This window comes from Vulpes vulpes, chromosome 4, assembly GCF_048418805.1.
Source record: "Vulpes vulpes isolate BD-2025 chromosome 4, VulVul3, whole genome shotgun sequence".
Lineage (NCBI taxonomy): Eukaryota > Metazoa > Chordata > Mammalia > Carnivora > Canidae > Vulpes > Vulpes vulpes.
In genome coordinates this window covers 54,669,830-54,695,037 of record NC_132783.1, presented here as the reverse complement: position 1 = coordinate 54,695,037, position 25,208 = coordinate 54,669,830, and the positions used below count along the sequence as shown (strand labels likewise).

The 25,208-nt window shown below is 36.6% G+C and overlaps 1 protein-coding gene and 1 non-coding gene across 2 annotated transcripts in view; both read left to right on the top strand.

Annotated features, from left to right (window-relative positions):
• DSPP (dentin sialophosphoprotein) overlaps positions 1-22,630 on the top strand; it is a 64,123-nt gene extending 41,493 nt beyond the window's left edge. Inside the window, exons 2-5 of the mRNA XM_025998065.2 lie at positions 15,313-15,386; positions 16,638-16,724; positions 17,061-18,050; positions 18,457-22,630. Of these exons, the coding sequence (XP_025853850.2) occupies positions 15,336-15,386; positions 16,638-16,724; positions 17,061-18,050; positions 18,457-20,679 (3,351 nt within the window). The 5' untranslated portion in view covers positions 15,313-15,335 and the 3' untranslated portion in view covers positions 20,680-22,630. The remainder of the gene's footprint in view (positions 1-15,312; positions 15,387-16,637; positions 16,725-17,060; positions 18,051-18,456) is intronic.
• On the top strand, positions 15,844-15,949 carry LOC112919769 (U6 spliceosomal RNA). Its single transcript, XR_003234964.1, has one exon. It is a non-coding gene; the product is annotated as a U6 spliceosomal RNA (small nuclear RNA).
• Positions 22,631-25,208: the final 2,578 nt, after the last annotated feature.

Genomic DNA, 25,208 nt, shown 5'->3' with positions numbered 1-25,208 from the left:
AACCACTTTCAGACTTGATCTCTAAAACACCCAGAATAGTCTTTATGTTCTTTGTTTTCTCTTCCTCATCTTCAGAGAAGTAATGCCAGGGTGACCTTGAAGTTGAAGATTGGTAGAACAAAATGGAAACAGCCTAGATTCATGAATCACTGCCCACAGGAGAGCTACCTGGCCTGCACTGAATTCTGACATGAACAAGAATAAGCTTCTATGTACTAAGCTGCTTATTTATTGCAACTTCTTTATTTTGGCAGCATAGTTTATCATATCCTTATACCACTGTTATGTTATTAAGAACTAATTAAAAATAATGATGGAAATTCTTCCTTTATTATATCAAAATAGACTTAATTTGAACTGAATTGGGTCAATAACCAAGGAGAACAAAGCCTGGGCAATCTTGCCATTGCCCCTTAAACCAATATCCCACACAACTATTCCAACCAAATATTTTCTGAAAGGTATAATCCAATCTTGTTTAGCATGCAAGGAATAAATATCCACTTACTCATCCAAGGAAAATTTCTGGCCTTCTACCTTAAGCTTGATCACAAATCAACCTTTTCTTTACTGTTTCATTTATAAAAGATTATGAACTCCCTTGAATGTCAAAAAGAAATTATACCTATGAATTAAACAGCTATTACATTCAACAGCTGTTATATACCCATTGGGAAAGTAGAAACTAACATGGTATCTTAAAGGATGAAAAATAGTAAGAACCTCAAAAGGTACTGGTACAACTTTTCAAATTTCTTTAAAATGCATTTACCTTGTCCCATTATCTTTCCCAGAAACATTGAGTATTGACCCTATTTACTAATATTAGAAAAACTGCTTTTTTTCTGTGCTAGTACAGTGTTTCCAACTAATGCAAATGAAAGTACAACTATTAAAAATCTTTGGGATACAGGAAAAGTGATCCTACGAAGGAAATACATTGCAATACAAGCCTCCTTCAAAAAACTGGAAAAAACTCAAACACACAAGCTAACTTTGCAACTGAAGGAATTGGAGAAAGAACAGCAAATAAAACCTAAACCAAGCAGTAGAAGAGAGACAATAAAGATTAGAGCAGAACTCAATGAAATAGAGACTAGAAGAACTGTAGGACAGATCAATGAAACCAGGAGCTGGTTCTCTGAAAGAATTAATAAGATAGATAAACCCCTAGCCAGCCTTATTAAAAAGAAAAAATACTCAAATTAATAAAATCACAAACAAAAGAGGAGAGATCACAACCAATATCAAGGAAATAAAAATGATTTTAAAAACGTATCATGAGCAACTATATGCCAACAAATTAGGTGATCTGGAGGAAATGGATGCATTTCTGGAAAACTACAAATTACCAAAACTGAAACAGGAGGAAATAGAAAACCTGAACAGGCCAATAACCAGCGAGGAAATTGAAGCAGTCATCAAAAACCTCCCAAACATAAAAATCCAGGGCCAGATGGCTTCCCAGGGGAATTCTACCAAACAATTAAAGAATAATATCTATTCTACTAAAGCTGTTTCAAAGGATAGAAGTGGAGGGAATACTTCCAAACTTGTTCTATGAAGCCCAAATTACCTTGATCCCAAAACCAGACGAAGACCCCCACCAAAAAGAATTACAGACCAATATTCCTGATGAACATGGATGCAAAAATTCTCAACAAGATACTAGCCAGTAGGATCCAACAGTACATTAAGAGAATTATTCACCACCGGTGAATCATTCACCAAGGGTGTTTCAACACTCTTAAAACAATCAACATGATAAATCCCATCAAAAAGAGAAAAGACAAGAACCATATGATCCTCTCAATTGATGCAGAGAAAACATTTGACAAAATACAGCATCCATTCCTGATTAAAACTCTTCAAAGTGTAGGGATAGAAGGAACATTCCTCAATATCATAAAGGGCATTTATGAAAAGCCCACAGCGAATATCATTCTCAGTGGGGGAAATCTGAGAGCCTTTCCCCTAAGATCAGGAACACAACAGGGATGTCCACTCTCACCGCTGTTGTTCAACATAGTACTAAAAGTCCTAGCCTCAGCAATCACACAACAAAAAGAAATAAAAGACATTCAAATTGGCAAAGAAGTAAAATCTCCCTCTTCGCAGATGACATGATATTGTATATAGAAAACCCAAAGGATTCCACCTCAAGATTGCTAGAACTCATACAGCAATTCAGCAAATTGGAAGGATACAAAATCAATACACAGAAATCAGTGGCATTTCTATAAACTAACAATGAAACTGAAGAGAGAGAAATTAAGGAGTCAATCCCATTTATAATTGCACCCAAAAGCATGAGATACCTAGGAATAAACTTAACCAAAGAGGTAAAGGATCTATACTCTAAAAACTACAGAACACTTCTGAAAGGAATTGAGGAAGATTTAAAGAGGTGGAAAAACATCCCATGCTCATGAATTGGAAGAATAAACATTGTGAAAATGTCTATGCTACCCAGAGCAACCTACGTTCAATGCAATCCCTATCAAAATACCGTGGACTTTCTGCAAGAGTTGGCATAAATAATCTTAAGATCTGTATGAAACCAGAAAAGACCCTGAGTAGCCAGAGGAATGTTGAAAAAAGAAAACCAAAGCTGGGGATATCACAATTCCTGACTTCAAGCTGTATTACAAAGCTGTGATCATCAAAACTGTATGGTACTGGCACAAAAACAGACACATAAATCAGGGGAGCAGAATAGAGAACCCACAAATAGATCCTCAATCTATGGTCCACTAATCTTTGACAAAGCAGGAAACAATATCCACTGGAAAAAGGACACTCTCTTCAATAAAGGGTGCTGGGAAAATTGGACAGCCACGTGTAGAAGAATGAAACTAGACCATTCTCTTACACCATACACAAAGATAAACTCGAAATGGTTGGAAGATCTAAATGTGAGACAAGAATCCATAAAAATCCTAGAAGAGAACACATGCAACACCCTTTTTGAACCTGGCCACAGCAAGTTCTTGCAAGATACATCTATGAAGGCAAGGGAAAGAAAAGCAAAAATGAACCATTGGGACTTAATCAAGATAAAAAGCTTCTGCACAGTGAAGGAAACAATCAACAAAACTAAAAGATAACTTACAGAATGGGAGAAGATACTCACAAATGATGTATCAGATAAAAGTCTATAGAGATCCAAGATCTATAGAGAACTTATCAAACTCAATACCCAAGAAACAACAATCCAGTTATGAAATGGTCAGAAGGCATGAGGAGACATTTCTCCAAAGAAGACCTACACATAGCCAACAAGCCAATGAAAATATGTTCCACATCACTTGCCATCAGGGAAATACAAATCAAAACCACAATGAGATACCACTTCACAACAGTAAGAATGGCTAAAATTAATAAGACAGGAAACAACAAATGTTGGGAGGATGTGGAGAAGGGGGAACCCTCTGGCACTGTTGGTGGGAATGCAAACTGGTATAGCCACTCTGGAAAACAGTGTGGAGGTTCCTCAAAACGAAGTTAAAAATAGAGTTACCCTATGACCTAGCAATTGCACTATTGGGTATTTACCCCAAAGATACTGATGTAGTGAAATGCTGGGACACCAACACCCCAATGTTCATAGAAGCAATGTCCACAAGAGCCAAACTGTCTATGAGCTACGATGTCCTTTGACAGGTGAATGGATAAAGAAGATGTGGTCTATGTATACAATGGAATATTACTCAGCCATTAGATATGATGAATACCCACCATTTGCTTCAACACGGATGGAACTGGAGGGTATTATGCTGAGTGAAATAAGTCGGTCATAGAAGGACAATCATTATATGGTTTCACTCATACGTGGAATATAAGAAATAGTGAAAGGGACTTAAGGGAAAGGAGAGAAACTGAGTGGGGAAAAATTAAAGAGGAAGACAAATCATGAGAGACTCCTAACTCTGGGAAACAAACAAAGGGTTGCAGAAAGGGAGGTGGGTGGGGGGATGGGGTGACTGGGTGATGGGCACTGAGGAGGGCACTTGATGGGATGAGCACTGGGTGTTATACTATATGCTGGCAAACTGAATTTAAATAAAAAATTAAAAAAAGAACTGTGTTTGCAACTGCTAATCATGACCTATTAATGGGTCATAAATTAATTTAGGGAGTTGCTTAATTTGTAAGCAGCATTAAAAGGAAATATAAGAAATTATCAAAGTGTGCCACACATAGTAAGGGTTAATAATATATTTCATGAAAATTGACTCTGATATAAACATACACACATACACAAAGTTGATTCTTCTTATCAAGGTAGTTATGTTCTATTCAGTTGTCCTGAGCACTGAACCATTGTTTCTAGTGAAAATACTGGGAGAGGTTCCTATGAGTCTTTGGTCACAATATTTTCATCCACTGATCAATACATAACCTTGTTTTCCCTTTGTATCTGTTTAAAGACATCTCATTAATGTATATTGACTCATTAACATTGAACTCATAACCAACAGCACTATACCTCATGCCTTAGTGAAACTTATCAACATGTATTTTCTCCACGTTAATATATCATATCCTTCTTGTACTGTGGAACACTAGATACCATTTTAGTACTCTCCTTGATGGTGATTTTAAACAGCAAAATCACCAACAAAAAGCAAAAAATACAAAAGTTTGGCACAAATTAGAGCACAAAAAGGACATTTGTTTACAGTATGACAGCTGAAACAAGGCTAAGTATTACTTTGGCCTCAGGTAGCTGGGGTTGCATACAAGACAACTCAAATTTTTTGCTGCCTTATGTATGCTCATGTCCTCAATTGACCACAAAATGACTGTAATATTGATTTGGGGTTACAGATAAACATTAGTGAGTTGGTGAATTACCAAACATGGAATCTTTCAATAATCAGGATTGCTATCAAAGCTGTTAGATAGTAAGGCTTTTGCATAGCAATGTAAACCATCAGCAAAACAAAAAGGCAACCTACTGAATAGAAGATATTTGCAAATGATATACTGGACACAGGGATAATATCTTGGATATATCAAGAATTTATATGTTTAACACCAAGAAAGCCAAACAATGTGATTAAAAAATGAGCAGAGGACCTGAACAGACATTTTCCCGATGGAGACATACAGATGGCCAATAGGCACATGAAAAGACGCTCAACATCATTAATCATCAGGGAAATGCAAAACCACAATGAGATATTACCACACACTTGTCAGAATGGCTAGTATTAAGAAGACAAGAAACAACAAGTGTTGGCAAGATGTGGAGAAAAGGAACACTTGGGCACAGTTGGGGGAACGTAAATTGGTGCAACTGCTATGGAAAACAGTATGGAGGTTCCTCAAAAAGTTAAAAACAGAATTACCACATGATCTAGTAATTCCACTAGTGGGTATATACCCAAAGAAAGTGAAAACAGAGGTGCCTGAATGGCTCCATTGATTAAGGGTCTGCCTTCAGCTCAGGTCATGATCCCAGGGTCTTGAGATTGAGTTCCTTGTCAGGCTCTCTGCTCAGTGGGGAGCCTCCTTCTCCCTCTCCTTCTGACTGCTGCTTTCCATGCTTGTGCTCTCTCTGTCAAATAAATAAAATCTTTAAAAAAAAAGAAAATGAAAACAGTGATTCAAAAAGATATATGCACCCCTATATTTATTGCAGCATTATTTATAATAACCTAAGATGTGGAAGCAACCCAAGTGTCCATCCATAGATGAATGGATAAGAAGACGTGAGATATATACATATATGCACACACACAATGAAATATTTTAGCCATAAAAAGAATGAAATTTGGCCATTTGTGACAACATGGGTGGACCTAGAGGGTACAATGCTAAGTAAGTCAAATAAGACAGAGAAGTACAAATACCATATGATTTCATTTATATATGGAATCTAAAAAAAACAAAAAACAAAAAACAATGCAAACAGACAAAAAATAGCCTCAAATACAGAGAACAAATTGGTTGTTGCCAAAGGGGAGGTGGGTAGGGGATGGGCAAGATGCAGAAGGGGGATTTAGAGGTACAAACTTTCAGTTACAAAATAAGTAAGTCTTGAAGATGCAAAGTATAGCACAGGCAGTATAATCAATAATATCATAGGGTAGCTCTATTTTTAACTTTTTGAGGAACCTCCATACTGTTTTCCAGAATGGCTGCACCATTTTGCATTCCTACTAACAGTGCAGGAGGGTTCCCTTTTCTTCACATCCTCACTAACATCTGTTTGTTTCTTGTGTTGTTGATGTTAGTCGTTCTGACAAGTGTGAGATGATATCTCATTGTAGTTTTAATTTGTATTTCCCTGATAATCACTGATGTGGAGCATTTTTTTACGTGTCTGTTGGCCATTCATATGTCTTCTTTGTAAAAAGGTTTATTAATGTCTTCTGCCCATTTTAATTGGATTATTAGTTTTTGAGGTATTGAGTTTTATGTTCTTTATATATTTTGGATACTAACACTTTACCAGATAAGTCATTTGCAAATAGCTTCTCCTATTCTGTAGGTTGCTTTTTAGTTTTGTTGATTGCTTTCTTTGCTGTGCAGAAGCTTTTTATTTTGGTGAAGTCCTAATAGTTTATTTTTGCTTTTGTGTCCTTGCGTCAGGAGACATATCTAGAAAGAAGTTGCATTTTAGAAAGATCATTAAGTAAGATGACAATAGAGAGGGAAGCAAACCCTAAGAGACTCTTAAGTCTAGGAAACAAACTGAAGGTTGCTGGAAGGGAGGTGGGTGGGGGATGGGGTAACTGGGTGATGGCCATTAAGAAGGGCACTTGATATAATGAACACTGGGTGTTATATGCAACTGATGAATCACTGAATTCTACCCCTGAAACTAACAATAGAGTATATGTTAACTAAATTGAATTTAAATTTTTAAAAAAGAAAGATAATTATGGAATCTGCGTGAGAGATTTAGGAGTAGGACCCAGAGACTGGGAAGCAGGTGAACCTGTTAAAAGACTCAGCACTCAGTAGGAGAGAAAGATTGAAGGCCACAAGACTTGTTTTCATCAAATATTATTAATTAACTTATAGTATTGATTAAAATAAGTGCCAAAGTTTTGAGGTCTTATTTAAAAGGAATCACTTTGCCAATAATCCTTTGTCACTTTGCCCAAATTCTTTGGGCAGTGACAAGTAAAGGACTCCGTCTTGATAAAGAACTGTGAAATTTGTAATAGCTCCCCTTATTAGATTTTGTGTGTGTGTGTGTGCTGGATACTGAGCGGTTTTCCACAAATTATTTCCATAATGTCATCATGAAATAGGCAATTAATTTAGTGCAGTGACAAAGAGCCAGGTTCAAAGGTCAGAGTTCTGAGGTTCAAACCTTGGCTCTGTCACTTGTTGGTTGTGTCACCACAGGACCCACTTTCTTAATCCCTATGATGAAGAAAAAACAGTGTTATCATGTATGATCATTATGGACTACATGAGATAACGGGCTTAAGTTGTGTATAGGGTGCATTCTGTTATAAGTGCTCAGTAAGTGTTAGGTATTGTAACATAATTTTACAGAAAAGAAAACTGAATCTTAGAAAAACTAGGTTACTTTTCCATAGTCACCCAGTAAGTGACAGGCGGGGGTTTGACCTAGACTTCAAACACTCTGATCTTAATCATTACTTTCTACTAGCTCTCAATATCTGAGATACAGGTCTAGAGGTAATAAAATATACCTATGAAAAAAGAAAAACTGAAGTTTTATTTTTTATGAGAAGAAAAGATGATGGGACCTAGTAATTGTTCTGAGTACATTATGCCAATTGTGGACTTATGAAAATGGAATTAAGGAATCAAAAAAAAAAGGTTACCACTTTTTAAAAAGATGTTTTTGAAATTAAAGTATAATTAATATACAGTGTTATGTTAGTTTCAAGTGTACAATATAATGATTCAATAAATCTATACATTACTCAGTGCTCATCATAGTAAGTGTACTCTTAACCCCCTTTATCTGTTTCACCTATTCCCCCACCCCCACCCCCATCTCTCTTCTGGCAACTAGTAATTTGTTCTCTGTATTTAAGAGTTTGTTCTTTTGTTTGTCTCTTTTTATTTGTTCATTTGTTTTGTTTCTTAAATTCCAATTATGAATGAAATCATATGATATTTATTTTTCCTCTGATTTGATTTACTTAGCACTATACTCTCTAGGTCCATCCATATAGTCACAAATGGCCAAATTTCATTCTTTTTTTATAGCTGAATAATATTCCATTGTGTGTGTGTGTGTGTGTGTGTGTGTGTATATCTCACATCTTTTTTATCCATTCATAACTATGGATGGATACTTGGGTTACTTCCATATCTTAGCTATTTTAAATAATGCTACAATAAACATAGGGGTGAATATATCTTTTCAAATTACTGTTTTCATTTTCTTTGCGAAAATACCCACTAGGGGAACTACTAGGTCAGGTGGTAACACTCTTTTTAATTTTTTTGAGGAACCTCCAGTCTTAGGTTAAGACTTCCATTGCAAATTCTTGGGAATAGAATATTCCTAATTAAGGGTTTTTAGGTGACTTGCTTAGTTATTGAACTGATGTAGCTTTCTGAGGCTGGCCAGATCTTAACTTTTAATTAATTGTTTGGTTTCCACAATAAATTGGGGTTTATGTTTCCCTTTGGGAAGCCCTTACTAAAGCCACCGCTTTAACTTCTCAATTAACAGGATTTGAAATGTGTTAATTACTTTTTCCCCCTCCTTAACAACTTTACTGAGGTATAATTGACACAAAAACCTATATATATTTAAAGTATACATTTTGATAAATTCTGACATATGTATATACGTATGAAACCATCGCCACAATTAAGATAGTAAAATGTATCTATCAAAATTTCCTCATGACCTTTTATAGTCCCTTCCTTGCACCTTCTCCCCTGGCCCATGAAGCCACTGATCTGTTTTCTTTTACTATAGACTAAAATGTATAGTAGGCAGAATTTTAAGATGACTCCTAATAACCCACATGCTTATATAATCCCCTCTCCTTTGAGTGTGAGGAAATGTATAAATATGATCATGAATCATTTCCATGATTATGTCTCATTATGTGGCAAAAGATATTTGGTAAATATAATTAAGTTTACTAATCAGTTGACCTTATGGTAAAGAGATTATATGGATGAGGCTAATCTAGCAAAATAAGCCCTCTATAAGCAGAGATATTTCTGGCAACTTGTTAGGCAGCAATAGAAAACTAGTATAGATTTTGGTACATGGAAGGGTGGTGCTGCCACAAAAAATTCCTGAAATGTGGGATTGGCTTTAGAATTTGCCAGTGGGTAGAGGCTGGAGGACTGTTAGTAGAAATAAAGATGTTAAAGATGCTGCTGGTATGGTCTTAGAAAGAAGTGAGAGAGGCATTACTGGGATTTGGAAGAATGAGAATTCTCATGATCTCCATGGCATAAAGCTTAGCAAAAAGCTTAGCAGAATTGTGTCCCTCAGTTATATGGGAAGCAGAATTTGTAACCGATGAACTTGGGTAAAAAGTTAAGGAAATTTCTAAGCAACATGTTGAAGATGCAGCCTGGCTTCTTGCTGCTTACAGTAAAATGCAAGAAGAAAGAAACACATTGAGAAGTGTTAAATGAAAAGGAACCAGTATCTGACAATAACTGAAAGTTCTTTACCTCTCCAATAACAAAAGATGCTAAAAATTAAGAGATACACTGCCAGGAAAGCATAATCTAGAAAACAGGCTAAGGATGTGACTATATAACCCTTTGCTGAAACCTGGGAAAGTTATCCAAAGATCAGAATATTTATTCATAAGAGACTAAGTGTTCCTCACAGATCTTTTTATTCAAATCAGACTTCTTCTAAGTAGTTTCAGGGCATTGTCCTTCAGCCATCTGAGGAAAAGCCAAAGGTACAGAAAGGATTATGGGGAAAGACCTGTGGATATGACTTTTGTATGACTGAGGGAACTCTTGTGAAATCTTTGGAAGCCTTTTAAAAAAATGTCTATCAGTGGAGATGCTGACAACTTAGATTAAAAGTGGCAGAGAGAGTATGAAATGAAAAAGGGCTCCTGTGGGAAGGTTTAACTGTGAATTTAACTTCTTTAAAAGATATAGGGCTATTCTTATTATCTAGAAATAGTTATCTATTTCCTCTTGAGTGAACTTTGGTGGTTTCAAGGAGTCCATCCATTTCCGTAGTTGTTGAATTTATTGTCATAAAGTGGTTTATGGTATTCCCTTAGTATCTTTTAATGTCTATAGAATCTGTAGTATTTCATCTCTCTCATTCCTTATATTGATAATTCAATATATTGATAATATAAAAGTCTTCTTTTATATTACTGTGATTAATCTGACTACAGTCTTATAAATTTTATTGAACTTCTCAAAAATCCAGCTCTCGGTTTCATTGATTCTCTCTATTGTTTTCTGTATTTTGTTGATTTTAGTTCTGATTTTTATTATTTCCCTTCTTTTACTTAATTTGAATTTAATTAAAAATTTTTGTAGTTATTTAAGGTGGAAGCCATAGTCACTGTTTTGAGAACTTTTTCTTTTCTAATATAGGTATTTAGTGCTATAAATTTGCCCATAAGAAGTACGTCAGTGACATCCTGCAAATTTTGATAAATTGTTGTGTTTTCATTTTTATTTAAGCCAATATATTTTGAATTTCTCTTTGGTTTCCTCGTTACCTATTAGTAACTGAGAAGTAGATAATTTAGCTTCCATATACTTGGGTTTTCCACAGAGATCTTTCTGATATTGACTACTCCTTTTATTTTTTCTGTTATTGACTTCTAATTTAATTTTTCTGTGGTCAGTAAGCATAGCCTGTATAACTCAAATTATTTTAAATTTATTGAGATTGGGGGGGGGCTAGAATATGGCCTATCTTGGTAAATATTCCATCTGTATTAGAAAAAAAATGTTTATTCTGCTATAGTTGGATGAAGTGTTCAATAAATGTCCATTAGATCAAGTTGGCTTTTTAAATCTTGTTATCTGCAATGATTTTCTGCTTACTAGTTCTATCAGTTATTGAAATCTTATTAATTCAAGTTAAATGTAAAGGAAGACCGGTTTAGTTCACTAATCTCCCCCACTGTCTCTGTGTGAGAGAAGGTGCAGCATTGTTCCCAGGAGTGTCTTAGGACTCCTTAAAATTTGGTGAGGCCCTTTAAGGCACCCACATAAACATGCTGTCTAAATAAAAATGAAGGGCTTGCTATGAAAACACAGCTTCCTGGAAAATTCTCTTTCCATTCCCTTCATTCCTCTTCAACCTTACTGAGTTCCCTGTAATAGTTCTATCTATAAATTTTGGGGTTTCCACTGTTGGGTAATGGTATGGTGCTTTTATGGGGTTCATATCCTTTGGTATTATAATATTAAAAACAGATTAAAATATTTCTGAAAGTTCTGAAGAACTGCATGGAGAGACATTGATTGTCAAGTTTTTGAATACACAAATTAGACAAATGGTCTAGGGATTACCTGCATTCTGACATACATCTGAGGTTCAGGAGAATGGTTAAGTTCAGGGTAGCAAAACTCTTTGCTAAAAATACCATCTGGTTTTCTATTTTGTCCCCCACAGTTGACATAAAGAACTGAGAGATGATTGAGAGCTAAATCTATTGTCTGTTTGCACTTCTACACATCTAGCTAAAATTATTCAAAATAATTTTTGTTATTTTGAATACCTATTTTAAAAATTTAGTTTGAATACTAAATTGATACATTTTTAAGCCTCACAAAATTGTTTATTTAGGTCAGAGAGATTTCATGTGAGTTACTATTTATATGTGCTAAAGATCCCTCAGGCAATGTCAGGCTGTTGCATGTGGACAGTTTCTTGAATTATAGCACAGAAACTTTAATACCTACCTCAGGAATAATAGGAGTCTTAAATAGGCAGTCATATTTACTAAAGAAACCTAGAGTTTTCTTAGATTGCCAACCTTAGTAAGACAAGAAATGTCAGGGTGATAGAGTTTAAGTGGCTCTTTTCAGATATGTTACACTGATTCTCTATATTTAAGACGCAAAACAGCCTTCCAGGAGCTATTTAATTAAGTGAAAGTAAGTCTAGTCCCTTTGGAACCGAATGGTTCAGTGAGCAAATACATATCAGTAAGTGAAGGAAGTGGGGGAAGTTATTATGTGCTTCATAGACATGGTGACACTTTATAACCCCATATCAGGGATCCTAAACAGTGATTGGTTGGGAAAATTATCAAACTGAGTTTAAATTTCAGCAGGTACAAAACTGTCACCCAAAAGTCCAGGACAGTGAGCCACTCTCAGTTTTCAAAGAGAAAGATAAGAAATCCTGGATTTTCAAAGTCTCTTTGAAGGCTTTTAAGGTAAGATGAAACATCCTCTTTACTCAGAACCAAATGATTCCTGTAGAAATTTGAATTTCAGAGAAGAAGCTGACTTGATTTTAAGAAGTGAATAACCTTTATTATTAGATTTTTTTCTTTCCCTTTTGACTTGGCAAATCAAGACTATGTATTAAAGGATAACAGAAAATAATATGGTAAAGGATGCTGATTCCATCTAGCAAAATGTTGGATCACTGAAGAATAGGAATTTTTTTTATAGACACTATGTTTAAATATCAATTGCTAATAGTCAGAAAAAGTATATGTAAGATGAAGCAAATATTTTAAATCTAAAATATTAATAATGAGATGAGTGGTTAGAATATTTTACACATTATTCATGAAAGCTCCATTACTGTTATTTTTATCTACAAAAACCATCTTTAAGAGTCTTGAATCTAGTTAAAGACATTATTTTAGTCTCATCGTTGTAATATAAGATGTGATGGCATTTAATAAAAAAGGAAAAAAATAATATCTTACTCTCAAATAGTAACAATAGTGACATTTAAACACTAACTCTGTTAGAAAATAAACATGGATTTGAGAATTTTATTCAGTACATTATGGTACAATTATTTCAAAGTCTGGCTAATCCACTCAGTGATAAGCTCCATGAGGGTAGGACTCATGTCTATTTCCAGTATCTGGTCCACATTAGTTAGGTCTTCAAATGTTGAATGAATGACTGCATCTCAGTTTACATTTATTTTTTGGTCCCTGGAAAATCAACCTTCAGCCTAAAAATCAGGGTTTTTTTTTTTTTTGCCAACTGAGATGAGCATTTTTAAAGCTAGATTAAAATACTTCTACTTTATGTTCTGTCTCCCTTCCTGATATTTCCCAACATTTCTTTTCCCTTCCTTTATAAAGACTCCTAACTCGGGGAAACGAACTAGGGGTGGTGGAAGGGGAGGAGGGCGGGTGTTGGAGGGGAATGGGTGACGGGCATTGAGGTGGACACTTGACGGGATGAGCACTGGATGTTTTTCTGTATGTTGGTAAATTGAACACCAATAAAAATTAATTAAAAAAAATAAAAAAATAAATATTCCTCATATAAGTGATAAAAAAAATACTTCTACTTAGGATATCTGGAGATTCTGACTTCTATCACATACCTTTTCTCTTTCATGATATCATAACAGATTTGGAAAATGAAAGAGGTTTCAGACTGACAAAACTGGGGCCATTTCTATAGCAGTCTTTTTAGCTATTTACCTATCTGTGAATACAGTGGCAAGTATCATGGTGTATTGTGCACTTGTTCTGGAGTGGATCTGAAAGAGAGCCAAAGTAGTCAGATTGCTGGATTGCAGTTTAGAAATGGGATGAACATATCCATGACCTTCACTACAGGTACCTTTCCAGGACACCATGGTTCCTTCAAATCCATGTAGACCACCCTATGGCAGAGTCTATGTAATAATTAGGTTTGGTGTGCCAAGTACCATAAAACCTCTGCTTACTAAACAGCTGCTCTTCAATATCTATGCCCCAGAGCTCTGCATTATATTTGTCCTGAGGTCACTTCAGCTTCATTTTTAATCCATAGGATTTTTGAAGGAGGTTTAGCTATTCTTGGCTTTCTACTGAATAGCCATCAGAGTAAGCCTTTTTTTCCCTCTTAGAAAGCATGTCTTTTTTTCCTGTGAGGAAATGCCAATGATTCTATGACAGTTGATATTCACTGAGATTTTATTAAATTTCCATTATCAACATTAACTTCAATCAAAGGTTTTTTTTATGACATGCATTATTGTAATCTATAAACTCAGTGGGAGTGCATGAAATAGGAGTAAAACTTTCTTCCTTTCTGTAGTAATTGTACCATTATATCAAGAAATCCAATTTTCAGTAACAGCAACTTAAATTTTGATTCACATGGACTATACAATGTCTGTTCCAATGTATCAAAATATAGATTTTGCCATTTCTGAATGTGAATTCTAACAGGAATAAAGGATCATATTTTTAGTAGCTCCACATAATATTTGCTATCATTTATTAAGGGATTGCTAAATATCCAGAACAGTGCTAGGTGTGCTTATATTAATAAGTATTTATTCACCAACAATATTCATAAAACATTTCTTTCTGTGCTATGTAGTGGGATACAGTGATCACCAACACATTCTCCTAGGCTTCAGGATCTCTCAGTAGGTCAGGGGAACATAGAAGTAACCAGGCTATGTTAAACAGTGCAATATGCTACCGGTGAGGTTTGCAGAAGTTGCCAGGCATAAAAAGGATAGAGACACAACACCAAATACCCTTTGACAAGGAATCAGAGGATGCTGCTTAGAGAAGATTCTTTGGTAAGGTAATTGGGATAATCTTAAAGTATAGGTATTATCCTAGATGGAAGAAACAAAAGCTTAATAAAACTACTTAAATTTCTCAAGTTCACCCATCAAGTAGCAAAGGCAGAACTTGAACCTGGGTCTCTCAATACAAACTTCAAGTTCCTTCTACTCACTGAGGATCCTTGATGCTAATAATTTCTTTCCTTTACAGTGTACTGTAGCCCAGCTTGTGTAGATGTGAGGTGGGGATGATAAATGATTCATCTTTTAACAATAACCTTAGAATTAGTTAATATTGATGAGAATTATTTAGAAGAAATGTTATCATCATCAATAATAGTAAGACAAAGTTATGGTTATGTCCTTTTTAACCACATGACTATGCCCCTTCATTGACATAGGCAGGAAAGTCTAGTTAGCCACCTCATTACTGAGCCTGATGATGCCCCCTATATGTCTCTGTGAGCCCTCCACGTATGTTCTGGAACACTGAGTCTTGATAGCCTTCTTCTCATGTTGGATGTATATTCCTTGCCCAGGAATAAGGCAAATGCTTACTGACCAAAATAATACCTTACCATGGTTATTTCTTTCGCTTTATAAGTAATTTTGTGCTGTTCTTTTTTCTTTAAAAACAGACTGATTAATCTTCCTAAGGAAAATGAAGATAATTATATATTTTTGCATTTGGGCAGCAGCATGGGCTATTCCAGTAAGTATGTATTCCTCAGAAAATCTCACTTTGCTATCTCTTTTAACCTAATATTAAATAATATATATTTCCTTAAAACTGAAGATAAGCTGTGCCTAAACATTTAGATATACATGAAAGACTTCACAAAATATCTTTGGGGGTTTCAGCAACCCAAATATGCACTCTAGTTCATGCTCCCATTCCTCTAACTGAAATGTGTGTCTTGTTAGATGGATTATGACCTTTAAAATTTATTCAGGCTATTAGTTTTAGAGGTACATGGTTAATTAATTGACTTTAAATAAAAAATTAATAGAAAAAAGAGTATACTGATCATGATGAACACTGAGTAACACATAGAATTATTGAATCACTATATTTTGCACCTGAAACTAATATAGAATTAATTAACATGCTAATTATACTTGAATAAAAATTTATACGGTTCTTTAAAAAAATAAAATTCATTCAGGCTGTGCTTGCTTTGGCAGCACATATACTAAAACTGGACTAATACCAAGAAGATTAGCATTGCCCCTGCACAAGATGACACACAAATTTGTAAAATTCATTGATATTAATTTACATTCAATGTCCAAAATTCCTGGAGACTTTAGCCATCTTTGCTCATGCCCTGTGAATTTCATTATAATTTCAACGAAGCCTACATTTTAAATGAAGTTTTCAAGGGATAAAAATAGGAAAAAATAATATTTTTCTAACATAGGAGAAAGTTAATGCTTCCCTCGGATAATAGTTTTTTTAATGCTCACTGGGGAAAATTTGAAATATATAGATAAACACCAACAAAGAAAAATTTAGGAAAATTAAACCATTTGTAATTATATTATCCAGCTGCTATGGATAACATTTGGTATGTTTTCATAATATCAAACACTTTGTTATTTATGCAGCTGGGAATTTTCTCAACTCTTTCAAATGTATTCCTGAAGGACACAGAAGTAGCATATTACTTGATTTTGTTTCTGCACTGGATCTGGTCACACCTGCTATTTTCTTAGGGGTTTGGCCACGATTATACTTGAGGTGGGTCTTGCACTAGTGCAGGAGGCTTGTACAGAAACACCAAAAGTCTATCTCCTCCTTTTTATAAAAGACAATTCTCCTTGAGATAAGTGGTCTGGTTAACACTTCAATAAAATTGATAATACCATTGTGAAAAGTATCTGTATGCCCAGTTTAAATTCTACAGAAGCTGTGTACACAAAATTAGAATGCTTTCAATTTCTAATATTTTCATTTTGGTAGGTTCCTCAAATCAAGCCATTGGACAGACATGCTGTTGACCAGTCTGCAAATTTAAATCTTCCAGAAAAAGTGAAATTGCCAATACAGGTATAGGATGTGTTTTCAAGCTGTTTTTTAAATTCTTTTTTTGGGGGGGAGGGGGAATTTATTTATTTATTTGAGAGAGACATCGCGTGAGAGAGCATGAGCGGTGTGAGGGGCAGAGGGAGAAACAGACTCCCTGCTGAGCAGGGAGCCCAATGCAGGATTTGATCCCAGAACCCTGGGATCATGACCTGAGCTGAAGGCAGACGCTTAACCAACTGTGCCACCCAGGTGCCTCTAAATTCTATTAACTTCCAGAAACTTGATGGCTTGTCTTTTCAGTTCGTTTTACTTCGAGATGGTATCTACAAATTATTTTCAATTGTTTCTCTTTTCCAGGATGAGTTAAATGCCAGTGACATCACCAAAGAAAGTGGTGTCCTGCATGAAAATGAAAGAGGAAGGCAACAATATATCAAAGATGGTTACAAAGAAGAAAGAAATGGCTCTGAGTGGGCACAAATAGGAGGGAAAACTTCCACACATTCCTTGTTAGTAAATGAGGAGGGGAATAGTGAGGGTCAAAATGGGGTCACAGGAAAGCCAGAAACATATGGTTATGATGGGATAGATGGAAAAGAAGGTAACATCACAGCAAACGGTATCAGGGGACAGGTAAGCATCACCAACAATGCTGGAATAGCAAATGGGAGCAATATTAATAGAAATACTGATAAGAATTCAAATAAGGGAGGAAATGTTGGAGATGCAAGTCAGAGTGAGGATGCCACTGTTGTCCAAGAAGATGGCCATCAAATAGCTGGAAGCAATAACAGTACAGGCCATGAGGATGAAATAAATAGGAATTATTGTAGAAATGAAGGTGATACAAGTGAAATAACAACTCAGAGAGAAAGCGAAAAAAATGCAAACCAGGAGGCAGGAGTAACACCAGGGGAAAGTGGAGCTGGCAATGGAGAAGATGCTGGCCTGGATAATTCAGATGGGAGTCCTAGTGGGAATGGAGCAGATGAAGATGAAGACAAGGGCTCTGGTGATGATGAAGGTGAAGAAACAGGGAATGGAAAAGAGGGCACTGATAACCGTAAGGGCCAAGAGGGTCAGCCTCATGGAAAAGATGACAATGACAATAGCTTAGGTCAAAATTCAATTAGTAGTGAAGATGATGGCCCTGAAGACAAAGATCTCCATGACATCGGTGGAGACAACACCTCCAAGAGTGAGGAGGATTCTGATGGTATTCCCAAAGACAAAGAGAGCCCAATAATAGAGGATGTGCAAAAGCTCAATTACAGAGAAAACAAAGCTGTGGAAAAGAAAATCACTGATGAATCAGAGCCAGTAGCTATTGGGAAGAGCCAAGATAAGGTTAGTTTGTGAAGCTGATTTCTTTCCATGGCAGTTTAAATTCTCGCCCTTCATTCACTGATGGTAACACGAAAATAAATCATGTTAAGCATTCATGTATTTTTGCACCCAAATTACTTGAGTATTAGTGGGAAAGTTAATAACTGATGTACAATATAACTGCTCACACAAGTTCCAACCAAGTAAAAACATGAATGGGTTGTTATATAATCTAGCCACCAGAGTTCTGTCAAGTGAATAAAGCACATTTTTACAATCAGAAGTTTAGTAAGTTTCTCTTAATAAAGAGAAATTCAGAAGCTGAATTTCTGTTTCTCTGGTCACCTTCCCCAGTCATCCTTAGACCAATGCAATTTTTCAGCACAACATCCAGTAACTAATCATTCTTTTCTCCATCCTTCCACAGGCAATAGAAATGGAAGGTCCCAGAAGTGGCAACAGAAACAATATTACCAAAGAATCTGGGAAAGTCAGTGAAGATAAAGAGAGTAAAAGACAACCTGGAATGGCCATGGGCAAAGGAAATGTCAAGACACCAGGAGAGACCGACAACATTCAAGGGTCTAGTCAGAAATCAGAACCTGGGAATAAGGTTGCACACAGCAAAACAGGTAGTGAAAGTAATAGTGACGGATATGACAGTTATGAGTTTGATGACAAATCTATGCAAGGAGATGATCCCAACAGCAGTGATGAATCTAATGGCAATGATGATGCTGATTCTGAAGGTGACAATAACAGCAATAGCCAAGGAGATAATGGTTATAACTCTGATGAATCAAAAGATAATGGCAATGACAGTGACTCAAATGGAGGAGGTGATGATGACAGTGATAGCACATCAGATTCTAATGACAGTGATAGTAATGGCAATGGTAACAATGGGAGTGATGACAATGGCAAATCAGAGAGCAGCAAAGATAAATCAGATAGGAGTGACAGCAGTGACAGCAGTGACAGTAGTGACAGCAGTGACAGTAGTGACAGCAAGTCAGACAGCAGTGACAGCAGTGACAGCAGTAACAGCAGTGATAGCAGTGGCAGCAAGTCAGACAGTGACAGCAGTGACAGTGACAGCAGTGACAGTGACAGTAAATCAGACAGCAGTGACAGCAGTGACAGCAGTGACAGTGACAGCAGTGACAGTAGTGACAGCAGTGATAGTAGTAATAGTGACAGCAGTGACAGCAGTGACAGTAGTGACAGCAGTGATAGCAGTGACAGCAGTGACAGCAGTGACAGCAGTGACAGTAGTGACAGCAGTGACAGCAGTGACAGCAGTGACAGTGACAGTAAATCAGACAGCAGTGACAGTAGTGACAGCAGTGACAGTAGTGACAGCAGTGACAGCAGTAATAGTGACAGCAGTGACAGTAGTGACAGCAGTGATAGTGACAGTAAATCAGACAGCAGTGACAGTAGTGATAGCAATGACAGTAGTGACAGCAGTAATAGTGACAGTGACAGCAAATCAGACAGTAGTGAAAGCAGTGACAATAGTAATAGTGACAGCAACAGTAAATCAGACAGCAGTGACAGCAGCAGCAGCAGCAAATCAGATAGCAGTGACAGCAGTGACAGTAGTGACAGCAGTGACAGCAGCAATAGCAAATCAGATAATGACAGTAGTGACAGCAGTGATAGTGACAGTAAATCAGACAGCAGTGACAGCAGCAGCAGCAGCAAATCAGATAGCAGTGACAGCAGTGACAGTAGTGACAGCAGTGACAGCAGCAATAGCAAATCAGATAGTGACAGTAGTGACAGCAGTGATAGTGACAGTAAATCAGACAGCAGTGACAGCAGCAGCAGCAGCAAATCAGATAGCAGTGACAGCAGTAACAGTGACAGTGATAGCAGCGACAGCAGCGACAGTAGCGATAGCAGTGACAGCAGTGACAGTGACAGTAGTGACAGTAGCGATAGCAGCAATAGTAGTGACAGCAGTGATAGTGACAGCAGTGACAGCAGTGACAGTAGTGACAGTAGCAACAGCAGTGACAGTAGCAATAGCAGTGACAGCAGCAATAGCAGTGACAGCAGTGATAGTGACAGCAGTGACAGTAGTGACAGTGACAGCAGTGACAGTGACAGCAGCAATAGCAGTGATAGCAGTGATAGTGACAGCAGTGACAGTGACAGCGACAGCAGCAATAGCAGTGACAGCAGTGATAGTGACAGCAGTGACAGCGACAGTGACAGCAGCGACAGCAGCAATAGCAGTGATAGCAGTGATAGTGACAGCAGTGACAGTGACAGCGACAGCAGCAATAGCAGTGACAGCAGTGATAGTGACAGCAGTGACAGCGACAGTGACAGCAGCGACAGCAGCAATAGCAGTGATAGCAGTGATAGTGACAGCAGTGACAGTGACAGCGACAGCAACAATAGCAGTGACAGCAGTGATAGTGACAGCAGTGACAGCGACAGCGACAGTGACAGCAATAGCAGTGACAGTAGTGACAGCAATAGTGACAGCAGCGACAATGACAGCAGTGACAGTAGCGACAGTGCATCTGACAATGATGAGAGTCACAGCAAGAGCAAGTCTGGTAGTAGCAAAAATGGAAATGACAGTGAGAGTGACAGTGAGGACAGTGACAGTAATCACTCAACCAGTGATGATTAGAACAGAAGAAAAACCCACAAGATTTTTTTTTAAGTCTAGTGAGTAATTGATAGGAAGTGACGATTCCCAAGGAAGGAAAGGAAGGGGAGACATCGACCCGAGACGCCTACATTTATAGGGGCAATGAGAGCAACAAACTGCCAGATTTGGAACCGAGTCCCCACACCCTCAGGAGAGAATCTGAATGCAGGCCCTTTGGTGTGTGCGTGTGAAAACACGTGGTGAAAAGATTCGTTTATAAAGCGTACATCGAAACATAAAGAACAGTTAAAATACTCTTTAATACTTTACGCAGAAACCTCAAGTAATCACGTACTATATAACTTTGCCTTAAATGCCAAGTGCTTTAGGGAATTGTAGCTTAGAAACAACCTGTGGCAACAACCTGTTGCCTTCACCTTTCAGTGATCACACATTCCGGATAGATGGTCTGCTTACTGCCGAGGCAAAGGATGCTGTTACCATGATACCCAGCTCCGCCACTGATTCATTTGCTTGTTCTAAGGAGGAAATAAACTTGTCACATGAAAAAGAAATGCGGCAACAACGGAACCTAAATGGACCATGGGGATAATCTTTGTAATTATTGAATAGAATAATTTCAAATTAGAAAAAAATTTGAAGAGTGCTAGTCAGAAAATAATTCAGGGCTGGTTTAAATAACAAAATCTGGTGTATAGTATGACATTCCTGCAAAGCACTGGGAATTTTGCATAACGTCCCTAAAGCTACCGACAAATCGATGCAGCGCTTAGAACAGTATCTTGCCTCCAGCAGCCACTTTCCAAATATGAACAAAGAAATGATACACAAATGAAGGATTCTTAGGGCGGGGTTACTCTTTGAACTCTATGTTCAGAGTTCTGTTAAGTGGAATCAGTATTTGTTTTCCACCACATGTCAAACTTGGCTCCCATTTCCCTTGTAAACACCCACATGCCCAAACTTCCAAATCAGACTCTGAGACACCCTTTTCACTGTCAATTGCCTTAATAAAGCCAACAGTTGCTGGTAGGTAATGCTTTGGAAATTACTCTTTTTTGGGAGTCATATAATGCAGCTGAAATCTGAGCATTGATTATTCTGCGTTTGCATGAATGAGGGTAATTCTTAATTTTGAGATGAAGCCCAAACCCTAGAACATGAGGATCTTAAAGGTGTATGCAACTAGATATTTAATAGGGTGGAGGTAAAATTTAATATCCAAACTAATATACTTTTGAGAGTGAAGGGGGGTGCTATCGATAATTACTTGGGGACAGCAGGTGTAAACTGAGATTGTTCAGGGATCACGAGAGATACAATAAATGTTGCCATAAACCTTTAAGGTATTTTTCAAAAATTTAGTAGAGATGATTTGTAATTTCCCTCTTTTCCTATTTAGGCAATTATTTTAGATTTATTTTAATTCAAATGTAAAAATCTGTGTAGGAAAGTTTTGAATGCGACTTCTTTGATGCTAATATCAACCAGTCATCAGTTGACAATTTATTTTCTAATATTATGCATATTTTATACAGAGTTTTAGTAGGGTTTTCCCCCCATCTTCTTTCTCCTTTAATACAAGAATTTCTTAGTTGAAATCAATATTACAAAGAATATTACTGAAGGCTTTAAAGATACTATTCATAAACTATCTGGTAACTCATAAAACTGTAACATTTCAGGTTTCTACTATATCATAATCATGCAAATGACTCCAAACTTCTTTCCTTAAAATATGCTCTAGATTTTTAACTCCTTTAGGCTTCAGGATGTTTGTTTTTGTCTTTTTTAATTTGTAAAGTGTGGCTTCTAGTACCTGTCTCACCTATTTTAAGAGGTTGTTATGAGCTTAAATCAGGCAATGGATATGAAACTCTTTGTAAATTGTACAAGATATGTAATTTAAAGGGATATGAATTTTGGTGTTATAATAAACATCTATTTATGTGACTATTCACAAGAAAAATTCCCTTACTCTAAATGGGTTTTTGCAAGTAATTATTCCTTCCATCACATTTTAAAAATTTAGCTGTTTTTAACCAAAAAGATAATATTTTTATATTACAAAAAAATCAAATAGTATGAAAAGGTATTAAAAATATTAAATCTTCATCATCCCAGATTTCCAATCTTCTATTTCTCTTCCACAGAAGGAGTTCTCATTACTAATATGTTGTGAAACTTTCCAGAAATATTCTATGTACATATAAGCACATGTATTTCCCTTTTAAAAACACATGGAAGTTTACTATACACCATGTGCTTATCTTACTCTTTTTAACCAAGAATATGCCTTGAATACTGGTTTATAGCACAAAGACTGACATCCCCCGCCCCCGCCACAGTTGTGTTGTATTTTATTCTATGAACATAGGTATTTAATCTGTCCTCTTTTTTTCCATCACTTTCTAAGCCATTTCTGTTCCACTGAGAGACTCTGTAGGTAAAAAGCATGAGTCAATAGCCCAAGTTGGATAAATTCCCAACCAGTTCTTATAAAGACTTCATCTTAAGAAGCATTTGGAGGGATAAAGGAGATGCTCAGAAACTGGGGTTAAATGTCAGAAACAATGAAAGAAGACTATGATCCTGATTTTCTTATATAATACCTACATTGACCTTTGGTTCTTTGAGGGGAAAATAAAAGTGACCTCTTCAAGGACATCTCAAGAGTAGATCCTTCAAATCTAAGAAGTCTGGTATTAGAAAACAAAATCTACTTCGTGTTATTTTCTGGAATAAGATTAGTAAGCTATCCGCTAACATTGCCCATGGTAGCAGTATTTTTTGAACTGTAGGTTGCCACTCATTTAGTAGGTCATGATATCAATTTAGTGGCTCATGCCCTACATTTTGTAAAATGAAAGAATAAAAAGGAAAAATCTTGGTGTATCATATGTAACATTTTATGAAACCTGACAATATTTACCTCTACATACATACATACATACATAGTATGTCTAAGTTTGCATATTCTAAGACATGATGTAAAATATTGTTCTGACTCAGTATAGTAAAAAAAAAAAAAAAGATTCGAAAGCCATTGATTTAGAAAGCATTATAAAACATTATTGCTGTTAGTAGTCATTTCATATTTACTTTCCACATTAACTTTCCTCTTTACAAACCTATAAATTTCCCACTTTTGAAGCGGTAGTTTAAAAAAAAAGAAAAAGTAGTGTACTTGTAGAGGAGTGGGAAAAGTGGTGGTGGGGGATGGGTTTCTGCATTTATTTGTGCTACAGTGGAAGAGCCTAGGTAACACTGTCATCTTTTGAACAAGAAGCTGTCATTGTGGTGCTGGTGACTTTGCTGGGGATTCAGATTTCTTTTTGGCTGCATGGGTTACTCCGTATCTGGCTGAAGATGAATGATCTTCAAATGGACTCTCATCAGTTGTATTATCCTTTCCACTTAACCCAGGAATTCCTTCCACACCTGCTCATACCACAAATCAGGAAATGTAGTAAGGGCTTTGTTTGTTTATTTATAAAATATATTTCTTAAAAAAAGGTTATAAAAAGATAACCTTTAGAGAGTCCAACTTAACCATATGAACACATTTTAAATTATTAACTGAAATGGGATTTCCCAGAAGTCAAGATTGCTTTACGGTTTGTAATGGAAGTTTTGAAAAACTTTAGACCAAAATAGCTAGGAACAATTTTCCTTTCCCTAAAAGGAGTAGGAATAGAATAGAATAGTTCAGTCATAGATGAAAATATCATTGTGTTCTCACAGTGGTCCATTCACTGCTGCTAGCAAGCAAATCCTCTAGAGAATGAAGCAAGTCAACAACACAATGTTCCCAACAGGGATCTTGGGTTCATATGGTCAAAAATAAAAGTTAATCCCTACAGGGCTCTCATGTAGCTTAGAAAAATGGTGTAAAGTCTAAAGATCCCCAACATGTTAGACTCTGTGTGTTTTCTATTAGTTTGCACAGTCCCAACTCTGCTGAAACACTGTATTTACAGAGAGCTTTATCAGAAGGTGCTTCTCTTACTCCCAAGTCCATTATTTTGGGCTTTGACACTAGCCAACCTCCTCCCTCCTTTACCCTTTTCTTCTTTTCCTCCCTAGTATTTTTACCTTCAAAGAGATGAAGAAATTGTGGCAAGGCAATGCTTTGTCCTTGGCAGAATTTAATTCCTGGGTGTCTTCCTGTCTGAGGTCCCAGACAAACCACATGGTCAGGACTGCTAGGCTTGAGTTTGTATCACTGGCCCTTTCTCCTGCTCCCAGGTTTCAGTTGCAACTAGCTGGGACCCAACTCCCACTCTTTAGTGTTCTCCTTAGTTGAAACCACTGAATTTTTCCCTGCTATCCCAACTCCATCTCCTTATCCTCAGACCAATCTGAAGAAGGCAGAAGATACTTAGGCTGTAACAGACCAACATTTAGGCTTGGCATATTTACTTCTTGTCTTATCCTAATTCCAGTAAGTAGAACCTTATGCTGTCCCCAAATGACAATCCCCTTTAATCCTTCTAATTGGCTTCTGTATAGCTTTCTCCTCATGATCTCGTATACTGATTAGAACT